This window comes from Lipotes vexillifer, unplaced genomic scaffold, assembly GCF_000442215.2.
Source record: "Lipotes vexillifer unplaced genomic scaffold, Lipotes_vexillifer_v1.1 scaffold182, whole genome shotgun sequence".
NCBI lineage: Eukaryota > Metazoa > Chordata > Mammalia > Artiodactyla > Lipotidae > Lipotes > Lipotes vexillifer.
In genome coordinates, this window is record NW_006798798.1 from 3,509,228 (window position 1) to 3,527,164 (window position 17,937).

Consider the following 17,937-nt stretch of genomic DNA (forward strand, 5'->3'; position numbering starts at 1 on the left):
CTGGAGAAATTTAAAAAATATCAGCTGACAAAATGATGAAGGCAGCTTTGGGGCCAAACTTATTTTTTATTCTTTTTTTTGTAAAAAGGAGAATATTTTAAAACGGGGCAAGTATAGGCTGCCTTTGAGAATTGATGACTTCAGGGTAAGATCGTTTGAACTACATTTGGTGGGGGAGAGATCTGGGAGGGAAGGGAGCAAAGAGTGTCCTCCTGGTGCCCATCTTTCAGAACTACGTCAGTACTGGAAATCTTAGATCAGTTCCTACCGATACCTCTCACCCTACCATGAGCATACTGACAGGTGAGACTGGTCTGAGCATGACGGCAGGTCCTGCTATCTCAGACTCCCCCTCTTGCCATTCCTAATGCTTTGTCTTCTCTCCTTTTCTCCCTTCTCTTGGGGGTGGGGAGCAAAAAAATATAAGAGCAGATCACTCTCCACTAAGCCCTTTGCAGAACGAGAATATCATTCCTCTGATGGGAGAGACCTATCATCACCCCCATGGTGTCTGCAAGAGCCAGTCTGCTCATGACAGCTTTTGGTTGCTTGCTGTGCCATGAGCTAGCCATGTTTCTGGCTGACCGATATTAAACCTTCTTGCATTCCTGGAATAAGCCTTACAGCCTTCCTGGCCATGGCTTAATTTTTTTTTTTTTAATTTGTCCTGGGTTTTACTTGGTAGCATTTTATTTGGGATTTCAGCACCTACATTAGTCTGTAGTTGTGTTATCTTGATCAGGTTTTGGTACCAGGATTTAACCATCTTATAAAAATGCACCTTATTAAAATCTTTTCATCTTATGTTTCATCTTCTTTTCATTACTTTAAAAGTGCTTCCCAGGGGCTTCCCTGGTGGCGCAGTGGTTGAGAATCTGCCTGCCAACGCAGGGGACACGGGTGGTCTGGGAAGATCCCACATGCCGGGGAGCAACTGGGCCCGTGACCCACAACTACTGAGCCTGCGCGTCTGGAGCCTGTGCTCCACAACAAGAGAGGCCGCGATAGTGAGAGGCCCGCACACCGCAATGAAGAGTGGCCCCCGCTTGCCACAACTAGAGAAAGCCGTCGCACAGAAACGAAGACCCAACACAGCAAAAATAAATAAATAAATGAAAGTACTTCCCACTAATTGGGGGAGTGGGAAGACAGGTACAGATATTGACCCCCTTAAGCCTCAAGAGGCCTGGGTGGCTGGAGCGCCATGCAGTGAGTTCCCATTTCAACAATCTTGACTCTTCATCTCAGTGTGATATATAATTATTTTCATTTTCTGTGAGGCATGCTGTGAAAAGTTTGGGAAACACCATATTGTAGCATGGTACCTAGTCAAAGGAAAAAAGTGCTAACCCCACACAAAGAACTGGGAGAGGGCTGGAACTTCCCTGGAGGTCCAGGGGTTAAGTTTGTGTGCTACCACTGCAGGGGGCAAGTGTTCCATTCCTGGTGGAGGAGCTAAGATCCCGCATGCCCTGAAGTGCGGCCAAAAAGTAAAAAATAAAGAAAAACACAACTTTAAGAAAAAAAAAAGTGGGAGAGGGCTGTACTCTGCATCTTCTTTGGGGCTTGGGAACTGCCTCTGAGACCTCGTGTTTAAATCCGACCTGGTGATTTCCCTTTTTTTTTTTTTTGACAAGGTCTGGAGCTTTCAGGTGAACTGGGCCAGGTGATTGGAGGGGCGCGGCCTGGTTAGCCCCATTCAGTAACACGTGAACTTCATGTACTTTACGTTGTGCTTTCCTCCAAACTGGCAGCACATTTTTGCTGCTTGGGGCTTTACTCACGTGTTTACTTGACCTCTGGAACTCAAACTTACATTTAAAACTGAAGGCTTCAGGTGAGTGCTCGCGAGGACCCAGGGAGCGAGCCACGTGACGCCCCGCGCAGCTCCGCCCCCTGTCGGCTCCCAAGCACTGTGAGTAGGGCTGCGGCCAGTTGTGCTGGCGGTTGGCGCACCACACGGTTTCTGGAATCCTCCAGGCGTGCGCTGGCTGGGGGCGGGCGCTGGGGGGCGGGGCTGGAGCCCCAGTGAGCCCTCGCCGGTGTCCAGGTTGGAGGACGGCGCGTAGCCTGCGGTTAGCTGCGGTGCTGGGCCAGGGCTGCGGGGCCGGGGCTGGGCGCGCGGGCTCCGCGGCGCTGACCTGGAGAGGAGGCGTGCCTCCGCGGGGCCGGCACTGCAGGAGACTGTTTTTGCCCCCAAAAGTACATCTCGAGGGAGTAGCGACGGGGAGACCAGGAGCCGGGCGCGGCCGCTACGCTGCGCGTGTTTCCCGGGCGAGTCTGCGCGGTGGCCTGCGAGGCTCGGGGAAGATGCTCCAGGTCCTGGTGCTGAAGGTGAGCGAGCGCGAAGCCCTGAGCCCGGCAGTTCACCCGCTCCCCGTGCAGGGTCCGCCCCGGCTGGGGACCCGCGGGAAGGGGTGCCGGATGAGATCCCGGACGCTTAATTTCAGATAAACAACGGGAAATTTTCGTTCAAGGCTGCCCCATGCAGTATTTGGGACATACTTAGAGTAAAATATCATTCGTTGTTTCTCCGAAATTCGGATTGAACTAGGTGTCCTGTGTCTAGAACCTCAGGGGGAGGGACGGACTCCGACCCCTTCTCCCGGTCCCGGTTCGGCGCTGGGTGAGGCCCCCCTCGCGCCGTCAGTCCGTTGACCTATTACTCTCCCCCGACGCCGGTCCTCTCCGGCCGGTCCCCACCTGCATTGGACAGGGGCCTGGGTGACCTGTATCTCTCCGAACACACGCCCGTCCCGGCTGCACTCGTGGGGACCCCTTCCCGCTCGCGCCCCAGGACTCTGGCGGCCACCCCCTTCCCACGCGGGCTCCTCGGGACTCGCCGTCCTTGGAGTCGGGGGCGCAGCGGGGGTTCGCCCCGGAGGGGGCCTGCAGAGCGACCCAAACTGCAGCTTCTCCTTTGAGTGAGGTGCGTGCTCCTTAAAGATGCCAGAGACCAGGAAAGCACGTAGTGTGTTCACGGTGTGTACTTGCAGGAAGGGGTTTACAAACCAGAGCAAAGGGGTGGGTATTGGGAAAAGGAAATACAAAGAACTTTTTGGAAAAGATCATACATATTTCAGTGGGCAGAGGAGAGGCATGATGGCATTTAAAAAAAATCAACTTTCCTGTTCCTGTTTTATGTAGTTTATACCAACAGAGATTCACAAGCAAGCGTTTGAAGCAGCTGATTCTTACAGAGGATTTGCTCTGAGACTTTTAGGGTTTCGAGATGTAACTGGCAAGCTCCTCTCCACCACCTTCCCTAAATAGTCTGATTTCTCCTTTAGAAAGACAGGGCTCTTCCAGGGGGTACGGATGCTGCCATGTGCAAATCCATTGGGGCAGAACTTTGGAAGGAGTTGCTGGACTCTCACTGCCTCTAACTTGGGAACCCCTCTTTTCTCAGTTGGATCCAAGAACCCTTTTCTCTACCCCCTCAGCTCTGGTCTGGCCCCACTGCCGGTTCTTACCCTGCTCACACTGAGAGCAAATTTTCTATCCAATGCAGGAGTATTTCCTCAAGTGTGGTACCATTACCAGCTGTAGTTTTCCAGATTAATTTAGCTTTTACATGGATAAATTTTTTCCCCCAAGTTTTTACCAACAGATGAATGGATAAGCAAAATGTTGTATATACATACAATGGAATATTATTCAGCCTTAAAAAGGGAGGAAATTCTGATATATGCTACAACATGTATGAAGACATCATGTTAAGTGAAATAAACCAATTACAAAAGGACAAATACTGCATGATTCCACTTATGTTAGGTTCCTAGAGAAGTCAAATTCATGAAGACAGAAAACAGAACGGTGGTTGCCAGGGGCTGGGGGGGGGCATGGGGAGTTACTGTTTAATGGATATAGAGTTTCAGTTTTGCACGATGAAAAAGGTTCCTGGAGATGGATGGTGATCAAGGTAGCACACAATATGAATGTAGTTAATGCTACTGAATATGGTTAAGATGGTAAATTTTATGTGTACTTTATCACGATTAAAAATAAATTTAAAAATTTTAACAGTTATGTATTTGTAATATATTTTAGAAATAAAAACATCATAACTAGCATTACAGACCTGTTAGGATGAGGCTAAGGGAAAAAAACGTGTTGATTAAAAATATATATAAAGGAAGCATCCCAGGGAACATGCAGTTGTGTCAGAAATGAGGCAGGCAGAATGCAGTGAGACCCAGAAGCACTGCAGGAGAAAAGGATGTCATGTCATCCTTGATCAGAAAGGTGATCAGCACAGGGAAAGCCCCAAGGCCATTGGTCCTGCAGTCAAGCTTTGTTAGTGGAAAGGATCACTTACATTTCAAGACAGCTAGGTATGGACCCTTCAAAGGGACAGCTTGTGCCAGGAGGGGTGACAGAAGAAGCTAAACAAGCCTTGGAAATAGGGGTGAGATTCTGAAAGCTGCAGGCTGTGACCTCAATAATGTGGTAGAAGCCGCTGTTTTGCTGGCTGAGTGTATGACTTCAGTACCGTCAGTGAAATCCACAAACAGAATGTCAGGAGTGAGTGGTTTTCTTGCTGGAGCTGCTTACCAGGATGCTGCTTTGTTCTGAGGAGACTGGATTGAGATTGAAGCAGTAGCTGCCCAGGGACCTCTCACGACAGTATGAGCAAAAGTGGGCCAAGTGCTATTTAGTCTGGAAATTTCATAACGTTTTAAAATTAACATCTTAATTTTTATAATTGATGTCGGAAAGTAAACTTGACTAAAATATCTGAAGTTATTATGCAAATACCATATACTAAGGGGAACTGAACATGAATTGATAATTAACAATGAGTCCAGTTACTGATGTTATAAATTATACTTAACACCCACTCATGTTACTGAATGTAGGAAAAGAGACACTCATTACATAGTTACCCAGATAAATGAAAGTAAAGGGAAATAACATGTAGGAAACATGAGTTACTATTCCTGAGAAATAATAAAGAACATACTTTAACTCAATTAAATCCTATTAATTTAATGATGTGAGATATTTAGTTCTCATGCCAGATAGCTGATTGTACTTTTACTTGAGTAAAAATATTCAAGTTTGAGTGGTAGAGGTAAGGAGAAGAAAGTGGACCAAAATATTATATAGATACTGTTTTTCTAATGGAAATAACGTAGACATGCAGGGGAAAAAAATGTGTAAGGCTGATGACTGCAGTGTGGGCAGCATTGCCTTATGGCGTTGGCGGGAAGCAGCAGGCCCCAACCTTGGTGTAAGAGGCGGGAATGGGAGGAATTGTGAGCCCATCCCTGCCTGGTAAAACACATGGAAGAAATTGCAGCTTGAGCTACTTGTTTTTCTGGAGGGTAAAACTGAACCTGGCCTACATTTTTTAGGTTTTAGTAGCAGATTAAAAAAAAATTGAAACAATCTAGAAACTTCAAATTATCTATAATGCCTTCAAAATATTTTTAAACATCTTTCCGCATCTTAATATTTTGAAGATTTTCAAACTCAAAAACAAGTTACAAAACAATATTGAGAATAACCATATACTCTATACCTAGAGTGAACAATTGTTAACATCTTGTCATATTTGCATATTTCTTAATAGTATATGTATATAAAATTGTTGACTTCTTTTGCCGAACCATTTGAGAATTAGTTGTAAACTCTAAATACTTATGCGTGTGTTTCCTAAGAATAAAGACTTTTGCTTACATAACCATAATATAATTATCACGCTTGAGAAATGTAAAATTGATACACTAATATAAAATCCATACTCAAATTTCTCCAACTGTGCCAATAATGTATTCTGTAACTTGTTTTCTCTGATCCAGGATCCAATAAAAAGTTATACATTGTGGGCTTCCCTGGTGGTGTAGTGGTTGAGAGTCCGCCTGCCGATGCAGGGGACACGGGTTCGTGCCCCCGTCCGGGAGAATCCCACGTGCCGTGGAGCGGCTGAGCCCGTGAGCCATGGCCGCTGAGCCTGCGCGTCCGGAGCCTGTGCTCCGCAACGGGAGAGGCCACAACATTGAGAGGCCCGCGTACAGCAAAAAAAAAAAAAAAAAAAATTATACATTGCATTTAATTTTCATGGCCTTTTATTCCCCTTGAATTTGGGCCAGTTCTCTGGCTTTTTTGTATCTTTGATGTCATTGAAATTTATGAAGAGTAAGGGCAGTTGCTTTGCAAAATACCCTTCAAGTTGGATTTGTCTGTTTCCTCATGATTGTGTTCAGGTTAAACATTTTTAGTAAAATACTGCATAGGTGATGCCATGTCAGAAGACAAGAAGCTTCTAAAAAAATCATTACTTTTGATGAAAAATAATTTAAAAATCCAACTTTTTATTAGGAAATACTCTAGGCATACAAAAAAGTATAGAAAATATTACAAACACCTGGACATCTATCACCTAGCTTTGCCAGATTTTAACATTTTGCCATATTTGTTTCATATCTTTTTTAGCCATAAACTATTTTATTGTTTTTAATGTAGAGTTCTGTGATATTTTGAAAAATGCATAGTCATGTAATCACCACCAAGTCAAAATACAGAGCAGTTCCATCACCCCCCAGAATTGCCTTGTGGTCCTTTGTAGTCATTTCTTTCCCCCACCTCTAGTCCTTGGCAACCACTGATTTGTCTTTTGTCCCTATTAGTTTTACCTTTTTCCAAAATGTCATAAAAATGGGATTGCGCATATGGAATCATGCAGTAGTATGTAGCCTTTGAGTCTGGCTGCTTTGACTTACTGTAATGCACAACACAATGCATCTGTGTTGTGGCACTTGTTAGGAGTGAGTAGTATTCCATTGTATCGACATGTGACAATTTGTTTATACAGTCACCAGTTGAAGGCCATTTGAGTTGTTTCTAGTTGAGGGAAATTTTAAATAAAGCTGCTAGAAACTTTGCATACAGGTTTTTGTGTGAATACAAGTTTTTATTTCATGGGTAAATCAGTAGGATTTACTGATGTTTGTTTGAAAAGTAACTGTACCACTTTACATTTCCATGAGCAGTGCTCTACATCCTCATCAGCACTTGATATTGTCAGTTTTATGCATTTTAGCCATTCTAGTAGGTGTTTACTGGTATCTCACTGTGGTTTTAATTTTAATTTCCCTCATGACAGATGTGTTAATCATGTTTCCAGGTGCTTGTTTGCCCATCCTTCCATCTTTTTTTCTCAAGTATCTGTTCACATCTGCCCATTCTTCTAACTTGGTGGTTTGTTTTCTTATTATTGACTTTGTAGAGTTTTTTTATATATATTGGATAAAGTTCTTTGTTGAATATGTGATTTGTAAATATTTTCTCCCAGTTGGTGGCTTATCTCTTCCTCCTCTAAACAATGTCTTTCAAAGAGCTGAAGTTTTAAATTTGGAGTAAGTCCAGTTTATCAATTTTTGTTTATACGAATTATACTTTTGGTGTTTTATCTAAGAAATCTTTGCCTAACCACAGTCACAAAGATTCCCCCCATGTATTTCTCAAACATTTTTTATAGTCTTATATTTTACATTTAGATAAATGATCCATGTGAGTTAATTTTTGTATATGGTACAAGGAATGGATCGAGGTTCATTTTTTTGCATATATCTAATTGTTCCAGCATCATTTGTTGAAAAAACTATCCTCCTTCCATTGAATTGCCTTTCTGCCTTTATTGAAAATCACTTGACTACACATGCGTGACTCTGTTTCTGTTGTGTTGATTTATGTATCTGTGCTTTCTCCAGTACCACACAGTTCTGATTACTGCAGCTTTATATTAAGTCTTGAAATCAGATAGTGTGTCTTCCAACTATGTTGTTTTTTTCAGAATTATAGGGGCTATTCTAGTTCCTTTGCCCTTCCAATAAGAATTTCATGAATAGTTTGTTGATTTCACAACTGCTGGAATTGAGTCCTTTTTATATACCATTTTGGGAAAAATCAAAATCTTAACATTCCATGAACATAGTATATTTGCATTACAGGCCTTTCTTTGATTTATTTCACCAGTGTTTTGTACCTTTTAGCATGCAAATTGTTCATTGTTTTGTTAGATTTATTCCTAAGTAATTCCTGCTCTTTGGTGCTATTGCAAACGATACTGTTTTTAAAATTTAAATTTCCAATTTTCATTGCTGGAATATAGACATGCAGTTGAATTTATTATATGACCTTGTACCCTGCAATCTTGGTACAGTCACTTATTAGTTCTAGTGTATTTTTTGTAGACTCCTTAGAATTTTCTACATAGATATTCTTACTGTGAATAGAGACACTTTTCTTTCTTCTTTTCCGATTTTCCTGGCCATCTTTTCTTATTGTACTGACTAGGACCTCCAGCACAATGTTGAGTAGGAGTGGTAAGCACACCACTAATAAATTTTTTATTTTGTTTGTTTCACTTTTTGGTTCTAGAATTACCCTTTTCCAAAGGTTATTTTTTTAAAATAGTTTCCATTTCTTACGTGAAATTCTCCTTTTTAAAAAACAAACTCACTATAGCCATCTTATCCTTAAGTGTTTGAACATGGTATTTATAATAGCTGCTTTTAAGTCCTTGCCTGTTCACTTCAACATCCGGACAGTCTTGGGTTCACTTTCTGTTGGCCGTTTTTTACCTTGGCTGTGCACTGCATTCTCATTTCTTTGCCTGTCTAGTATTGTTCATGCTACACTGAAGGTTGTGGTGACGGGGAACTACTGTGTGCTCTGTCAGCGCTTTGGGAGGCTTGGTTTATAGTTCTTTGCAGACCTCTTGATTTTGCCCTTGTTGACAGAGCACATTCTCTTTGTCCTGCAACATGGTCTTTACTCCTCAGGCCTGGCACTGCAGGGGTTCTCAGGGAGCCTGAGGTGTTTACTGAGCCTCCTTAACTCCTGCTCCAAACTGCCTTTTCCTGTGATGGGTGTCAGAGAGAATCAAAGCCGGACATTGGTTAAAGCAGTGAGAACAGATTGTATTCAGTGACTGCTGATGTACGGGAGGGAGCTGAGTTCCGTTCCAATTTCTGTAGAGATGACCAGACGTTTTAAAGGGAGAGTGAGGAGGACGAGGAGAGGGGCTTCAGTGGAAAATGACAGAGGGTGGGTCAGTGTCACTGTGGTGGGGTAGCTGTGTCCACCGCCTCTGGGGCCAGGCTTCTGAATTCCCGCAGAGACTGGGAGGCCAGGGCCCTGTCCTTCCAGATGATTACATCCCAAAGGAATTGGTTATCAGGCCCTCGAGAAGGAATACTCCTGAGTGGTAGGAGATAACATACACATCCCAAAGGGATAGGTAGGCTCCACAACTGAGGCCCTTTTCAGTAAGTTCTGTGACAAGGGGAGGTCAAGGGCCTGTGTCAGGTGTTGTCTGGGACAAAAGTAATTCTTTCTCAGGCAGGCATTGCGGAGGGGACATGGCCTTATGCTGTGAGTTTGGGTGGCCTCTTAGTGCAGAGGTTTGGGCAGTCACTCTGTACCCAGAGTCCTGCAGTTCTCATGGGCAGAAGCTGAAACTGTATTTCCATCAGCCTCCCAACTGTGGCTTCTTCCAGGACTCCCTGGAGTCTCACCGTGCGGTTCAGGCTCTGCCGAGGATTTGAGGGGTTTCGTGTGCAGACTTCAGGGCTCTCCCCTCTGTGGCTCAGCATTTCTCCCCTTCACGTACAGCTGCTCTGGCAGCCCCAGACGCCATTCTCTGGTTTCTCAAGCCACAAACGCGGTGGCTTCTGCTTCAGTTGTGTTCTGCACCCCCAGGACTGGGGCTGTTTTCGGGGGAAAAGCTGTTTATGAACATGGGTCTCACCTAGCCATGTTGCCTCCCTTCAAGGATTGAATCTCCCACCTGCTTTTGGTCACTCTTCAGTGCCTTCAGGCTGTCATTTTCTTTTTTTCCAGAGTTTAGTTCCAGAGTTGCAGGTGGGTTAGTCTATATGAACCACTCTGCCATTACTGGAACCAGAATGGCCAGCTGTTCTTTTTTCCAGCTATTTATTATAAAAATGTTCAAACATTCAGAAAAACAGAATACTAATGTACTCCTGTCACCTGGTGTCTGGGATCCAAAATCTTGGGATGTCATTGCTTTTAGGCCCTTTCAGTAGACAGGAAATACAGTACATTTGAAAAATCATGAGCTTTTACTGATATTTGCAATTCAAATTTAACTTTTCATTTTATATTTGTATTCTTTCTCTAATGATGAAAATCTTGGTTTCTAATAACACTAATAGATAATAAGATACATTCAGAGAAGTCTTTCATCTCTCTTCCTTCTACCCCATTCCTGGCTTCCTCCGTACGTAATAATTTGTATGTTTTTGGTTTATCTGCCATTTCTTTACTTTAACATGAGCAGAATGTACATACATTCACATTTCCCTCTCTTTCTTATGAAAGACATAGAGTACAAAAAACGCTGTTCTGAACCTTGCATTTGTATTTTATTATGGATATTTTCAAAGCACAGATCAAGAGCATTGATCTCTGTTTGCTTTTTCGGTCAGCACATGATTCTAAATTACATATTATTGGTTACGTGTTTTAGAGTTTTATCTTTGCGTCTTTTATCGTTTTTCTGAGTTTTATTGAAGTATAATTGACATATGACATTATATAAGTTTAAGGTATACAAGGTGATAGTTTGAGGGTCTTTTATCTTCTATCTGACCATTTAAGACAGAAGTACTTGTCAAGAATTTGTTAGAGCACTTAAATTTGAAACAGTTACTGTGATTCTAAGGTTTATTATTTTATGGTTCCACTTTTAAATCATGCATTGTTTTGTCTTTTAAAAATTTTACAGATCGAAGATCCAGGTTGCTTCTGGGTTATTATAAAAGGATGTAGTCCCTTTTTAGATCATGAAGTTGACTATCAAAAACTAAATAGTGCCATGAATGACTTCTATAATAGCACGTGTCAAGATATAGAAATAAAACCAGTAATGTTGGAAGAAGGGCAGGTATGTATCTAAATGTGCTTTAAACAACATGTCTTGAAATACTACTCAAAATGTAGACTGTTTTAGCAACTAAGATGATAAAAACTTTGAGTATTTCAACTGCTTATGATCATTGCCTTGTGTTAGGTTCTTTTGGTTGCATAAGAGTTGGGCTAGTCATGGAAAGTGGCAATTGTTGTATCAGGTTCACATGGGGCAACAGGAGATGGAGTGTCATCTAAATTCAGGCATAGAGCCATCGTCTTGGGGCTAGGAACCAGAGGATCATTCTAGATCCATCACAGGGACCTTAGCAGAGGGAGCATGGGGGTTTCCAGTCTAGGGCCAGTGCCTCCCTTTTGGTTGCTTGTGACTTTGACCAACTCGTGGTGTTCTATTTTCCTTACTCCACATTGTGGCCCCTCCTTCCTTTCCTGCACCCTCAGCTGTGTGCCCACTGTCTGCTTCTCTCTGCAGGTTAGTCATTTCTCAGAAGAATTTGAATTTTTTTTTTTTTTTTTTTTGCGGTACGTGGGCCTCTCACTGTTGTGGCCTCTTCTGTTGCGGAGCACAGGCTCCGGACACACAGGCCCAGCAGCCATGGCTTACGGCCCTAGCTGCTCCATGGCATGTGGGATCTTCCCGGACCGGGGCACGAACCCATGTCCCCTGCATTGGCAGGCGGACTCTAAACCACTGCGCCACCAGGGAAGCCCAAGAATTTGAATTTTTATAACTGTGATAGGAAAAGATTTATAAACTATGAGAAAAATTAGAAATAATTTGAATTCCTCAGCCCACCCTAAATAATCATTAATAACATTATTTTTTCCATGCCATTTACTTTTTTTTTTTAATTTATTTTATTTTTGGCTGCATTGGGTCTTCGTTGCTGTGTGTGGGCTTTCTCTAGTTGTGGTGAGCGGTGGCTACTCTTCGTTGCAGAGCATGGGCTTTAGGTGTACGGGCTTCAGTAGTTGTGGCACGTGGGCTCAGTAGTTATGACTCGCAGGCTCTAGAGTGCAGGCTCAGTAGTTGTGGCACACAGGCTTAGTTGCTCTGCGGCATGTGGGATCTTCCCGGACCAGGGATCGAACCCATGTCCCCTGCATTGGCAGGTGGATTCTTAACCACTGTGCCACCAGGGAAGTCCACCGTTTGCTTGTTGAAGAAACGAAACCAGGTCAGTTGTCCTTTTAAAATACTCCACGTTCTGTATAGCCTGGTTGCTTCCTTGTGGTGGTGGTGAATTTTTCCCTTCTTCCCCAATATTTCCTGCAGATTGATAAATATAAAGCTTTAATTACATTTATAGTCACTTTTTTTCCCCAAGAATGACTGGTGCTGTGAGGTTCCTCTTGTATTGAATTGGGAGAGAGTCTCACTTTCGGTGATGCTGAGGTTGACTGCTGCATTCAGATGGCGGCAACCTAAGTGCCCCCTGTGGTTCCCACCACCGCCCAAATCAGCTCTTTCATTTATGCTTGCAAAATGGCCATTTTCACATTGCTTCTGCATTCATGAGCTGGAATTCTTCCATAGAGAACCTTCCCATATCTGTTAGAACGGTTTGGCTTCCTGAAGTAATACTGGAAAGGTGGAAAAATTGCTTGATTCTTTCCCTTATCAATTTTCCTGTGCCTAGTTATCTACATTTATGTCTAGAGGTTTGTTTTGTTTTTTTCTCCTTGTTATTTTTAAGTACTATATTAATCTCATGGCTTTTAATGTTTTCATCAGTTGTAATCATTTTTCTTGATGCTTAAATTATCTCATTACTGGCTAGTAGAAGCCATAGTATACCACCTTTTCAAAGTTGACTGACTGTGTGAATTATTAGCTGCAGGTTTCTTTGACTTAAGCATGAAACAGAAATACCCTCCATCCTTTGGCACAGTTTCTCTTGAATTATTTGAGTCTTGAATTATGTGAGGCTCTCAAGAACACATCCCTTGCAGAATAGCTGCCCTATGTTTTCCAACTTCAGTTCCCGAGGGCAGGGATCTCCACTGTCCCACTTCTTCCCTGTTGGACACAGCTGTCCCTGCTGAGCCACTTTATAAGCCTGTGGTCAGCATGTGGTTTGCCTGTCTGTGGCCTGTCAGTCCCATGGGACAGTCAGGATGCCAAGCACTGTCACTCTAGCAGGGCAGTTTCCCTAAAAGGGGGCTGCAGGTATTTATTCAGTCATTCACTGAGTAGTTTTTGAAGGCATAATACATGCCAAGCGCTGTTCTAGGTGCTGGGAATATGGCAGTAAACAAAAAGACAAAAATCCCCTTCATCATGGCACTGACGTCCAGTTGTGGCTGATAGCAAACAAATGTTAGAGGGTGGTAAACAGGCATGGGAAGCAGAACCGGGAAGATGAGCCTGGGGTTGTGATTTTGTGTTGTCCTGGCACATGATTGACAATTATTTGTAAGTTTTGTTTTCTGATTTAAGAAGGTAAAGCAATGCATTTTCCTTATTTCACTTTCTAAAAATTCTCCTTAGTTAAGGAGTCAAAGTGATTGTAGTAAGAAAACCAGTGAAATAGAATTCAGGTGCCCTGTGTTCTTGTTTTCCCAATAAGCAGTGTTTAGCTTAGGGTGATCCAGCCTCCTTGCATCTTTAAGGTAAAAGGTATGAGATGATGTTGAGAGTACCTTTTAGTTCTCTCATTATTGACTAGATATTTTTGATTCAATTTAATTTAAAAATTTTTTATTGTAGTATGGTTGATTTACAATGTTATGTTAGTTGTAAGTGTACAACAAAGTGAATCTGTTATACATACATCCATTCTTTTTTAGATTCTTTTCCCATATAGGCCATTATAGAGTATTGAGTAGAGTTCTCTGTGCTATACAGTAGGTCCTTATTAGTTATCTATTTTATATATAGTAGTGGGTATGTTAATCACAGTCTTCCAACTTATCCCTCCACGCACCCCCTTCAACTTACTCCCTGGTAACCACAAGTTTATTTTCTACATCTGTAACTCTATTTCTGTTTTGTAGATAAGTACATTGGTACTCTTTTTTTGGATTCCACATAAAAGCGATATCATATGATATTTGTCTTTCTCTGTCTGGTTTACTTCACTCAGTATGACAATCTCTAGGTCCATCCATGTTGCTGCAAATGGCGTTATTTCATTCTTTTTTATGGTTGAGTAATTTCACATTGTGTATATGTGCCACATCATCTTTATCCATTCCTCTGTCGGTGGACATTTAGGTTGCTTCCACGTCCTGGCTCAATATTGAGCTCAATTAAATAGTGCTTCAGTGAACATTGGGGTGCATGTATCTTTTCGAATTATGGTTTTCTCCGAATATATGCCCAGGGATTGCTGGATCATATGGTCGTTCTATTTTTAGTTTTCTAAGGAACCTCCATACTGTTCTCCATAGTGGCCATACCAGTTTACATTCCCACCAATAGTGTAGGAGGGTTGGCTTTTCTCCACACCCTCTCCAGCGTTTATTGTTTGTAGATTTTTTGATGATGGCCATTCTGACCAGTGTGAGGTGATACCTCATTGCAGTTTTGATTTGCATTTCTCTAATAATTAGAGATGTTGAGCATCTTTTCATGTGCTTTTTAACTGTCTATATGTCTTCTTTGGAGAGATGTCTATTTAGGTCTTCTAACCCACTTTTTATTGGGTTGGTGTTTTTTTTTTGATATTGAGCTGCGTGAGCTGTTTTGTATATTTTGGAGATTAATCCTTTGTCAGTTGCTTCATTTGCAAATATTGGGTTGGCCAAAAGGTTCATTCATTTTTTTCCTAAGATGGCTCTAATAGTGCTTAGTTGTCTTTAACTTCATTCAAAACAATTTTGTTAGACTGTATTGTGACAGCTGGCATATCAGCGTGCATTGAAAAAAAAATCAAAGTTGGTGAATTTTTGTGTAGCCATTTTAATATTGAAGATGGAAGAAAAACAACATTTTCAGCATATTATGCTTTATTATTTCAAGAAAGGTAAAAATGCAACTGAAACGCAAAAAGAGATTTGTGCAGTGCATGGAGAAGGTGCTGTGACTGATCGAATGTGTCAAAAGTGGTTTGCGAAGTTTTGTGCTGGAGATTTCTCACTGGATGATGCTCCACGGTTGGGTAGACCAGTTGAAGTTGATAGCGATCAAATCAAGACATTGAGAACAATAACGTCATACCACGTGGGAGATAGCCGACGCACTCAAAATATCCAACTCAAGTGCTGAAAATCATTTGTACCAGCTTGGTTATGTTAATCGCTTTGATGTTTGGGTTCCACGTAAGTTAAGCGAAAATAAAACCTTCTTGACTGTATTTCCATATCCATTCTCTACTGAAGCGTATTGAAAATGTTCCTTTTTTTTTTTTTTTTTTTTGCGGTACATGAGCCTCTCACTGTTGTGGCCTCTCCCGTTGCGGAGCACAGGCTCCTGACGTGCAGGCTCAGCAGCCATGGCTCACGGGCCCAGCCGCTCCGCGGCACGTGGGATCTTCCCGGACCAGGGCACGAACCCACATCCCCCGCATTGGCAGGCAGACCCCCAACCACTGCGCCACCAGGGAAGCCCCTGAAAATGTTCCATATTTTAAACAGATTGTGATAGGCAATAATAATAATAATGTGGAACGGAAGAGATTGTGGGGCAAGCGAAATGAACCACCACCAACCACACCAAAGGCCAGTCTTCATCCAAAGAAGGTGATGCTGTGTATGTGGGGGGATTGGAAGGGAGTCCTCTATTATGAGCTCCTGCTGGAAAACCAAATGATTAATTCCAACAAGTACTACTCCCAATTAGACCAACTGAAAGCAGCACTCGACAAAAAGCATCCGAAATTAGTCAACAGAAAACGCATAATCTTCCATTAGGATAAGGCAAAGACTACATGTTTCTTTCATGACCAGGCAAAAACTGTTACAGCTTGGCTGGGAAGTTCTGATTCATCTGCCGTATGCACCAGACACTGCACCTCTGGATTTCCATTTATTTAGGTCTTTACAAAATTCTCTTAATAGAAAAATGTTCAATTCCCTGGACGACTGTAAAAGGCACCTGGAACAGTTCTTTGCTCAGAAAGATAAAAAGTTTTGGGAAGATGGAATTATGAAGTTGCCTGAAAAATCACAAAAGGTAGTGGAGCAAAAGGGTGAATATGTTGTTCAATAAAGTTCTTGGTGAAAATGAAAAATGTATCTCTTATTTTTACTTAAAAACTGAAGGAACTTCTTGGCCAATCCAATATTTTTCCCCCATTCTGAGGGTTGTCTTTTTGTTTTGTTTATGGTTTCCTTTGCTGTGCAAAAGCTTTTAAGTTTAATTAGGTCTCATTTGTTTATTTTTGTTTTTATTTTCATTACTCTAGGGGGTGCTTTGAAAAAGCTGTTATTTATGTCAGAGAGTGTTCTGCCTATGTTTTCCTCTAAGAGTTTTGTAGTATCCGGCTTTACATTTAGGTCTTTAATCCATTTTGAGTTTATTTTTGTGAATGGTGTTAGGGAGTGTTCTAATTCCACTCCTTTACATGTAGCTGTCCAGTTTTCCCAGCACCACTTATTGAAGAGACTGTCTTTTCTCCATTGTATAGTCTTGCCTCCTTTGTCAAAGATCAGGTGACCATAGGTGTGTGGGGTTGTCTCTGGACTTTCTATCCTGTTACATTGATATATATTTCTGTGTTTGTGCCAGTACCAATACTGTTTTGATTACTGTGGCTTTGTAGTATAATCTGAAGTCAGGGAGCCTGATTCTTCCATCTCCATTTTTCTTTCTCAAAATTGCTTTGGCGGGCTTCCCTGGTGGCAAAGTGGTTGAGAGTCCGCCTGCTGATGCAGGGGACACGGGTTTGTGCCCCGGTCCGGGAAGACCCCACATGCCGTGGAGCGGCTAGGCCTGTGAGCCATGGCCACTGAACCTGCGTGTCCGGAGCCTGTGCTCCACAATGGGAGAGGCCACAACAGTGAGAGGCCCGTGTACTGCAAAAAAAAAAAAAAAAAAAAAAAAAAAAAGATTTGGCTATTCATGGTCTTTTGTGTTTCCATACAAATTGTAAATTTTTGTGTTCTAATTCTGAAAAATGTCATTGGTAATTTGATAGGGATTGCATTGAATCTGTAGATTGCTTTGGGCAGTATAGTCATTTTCACAATATTGATTCTTCCAATCCAAGAACGTGGTGTATCTCTCCATCTGTTTATGTCATTTTTGATTTCTTTCATTAGTATCTTACAGTTTTCTGAGTATGACTAGAGATTTTAACACCGAAGTTTTCTTTTTTATTTTGTAGGTTTGTGTGGTTTATTGTCAGGAACTGAAGTGCTGGTGCAGGGCTGTTATTAAGTCAATAGTGTCTTCAGCAGACCATTACCTCACAGAGTGTTTCCTTGTGGATTTTGCCAAGTACGTTCCAGTGAAATCCAAAAAGTACGTATGTATGTATTTATTTTGCCTCCGGCTCTTTAGGGGACAAATGTCTGTTTTCAAGGAGAATGTCAATTTTCGAAGTAAGGGGCGAGAGCTTCCAAGAAGGGAAGACTTGCAGGTTCCAGTTTTACAAGCAGTGAATGTAAGAGCAGGTGCCCAGGATGAGGACGCAGCAGGCAGCTCCGGCCCTCCTTCTGCCTTCCTTCCTAGAAAGTGCAGGCGCTCTCCGTCAGCCACTCTCCTGGCCTGGCGTGGCATGTCCCCTGAGTTTGCTCAGGTGATGGAATGGGTGCTTCGGGAGGCCTGGCTACTTGCAGGCAGAGAGAAACTCTTCTTGTCGCCACAGAAGGGATGGTTTGCTGGCACGGCCTCAGATTGCTGAGAGCAGAGCGTGCGTCCCTCATCCTGCTTAACAGAGTGAGGGTGTGACTCTCACAGAAGACAGGAGGCCATTCGGAGTGACCCTCGATGACTCTAGGACCACACACCACGGTTCCCTAGAAAACACTTGTCAGCAAGTCGGTCTTGGTGTTTGGTAATTTTTCCCATGGTTTCCTATCCCAGAGTCAGAGGATATCAGTTTAATAAATAATAAATAGTAAACATGAGGACCCTTCTTCCGAAAGGGAAAG

At 42.4% G+C, this 17,937-nt stretch overlaps 1 protein-coding gene and 1 pseudogene across 1 annotated transcript in view; both read left to right on the forward strand.

Moving 5' to 3' along the window:
• Positions 1 to 2,310: 2,310 nt before the first annotated feature.
• TDRD12 (tudor domain containing 12) overlaps positions 2,311 to 17,937 on the forward strand; it is an 82,768-nt gene continuing 67,141 nt past the window's right edge. The window contains 3 exon segments of the mRNA XM_007471089.1: positions 2,311 to 2,334; positions 10,757 to 10,915; positions 17,169 to 17,305. Coding sequence (XP_007471151.1) covers positions 2,311 to 2,334; positions 10,757 to 10,915; positions 17,169 to 17,305 — 320 coding nt within the window.
• On the forward strand, positions 4,225 to 4,632 carry LOC103071557 (ribonuclease UK114 pseudogene; annotated as a pseudogene).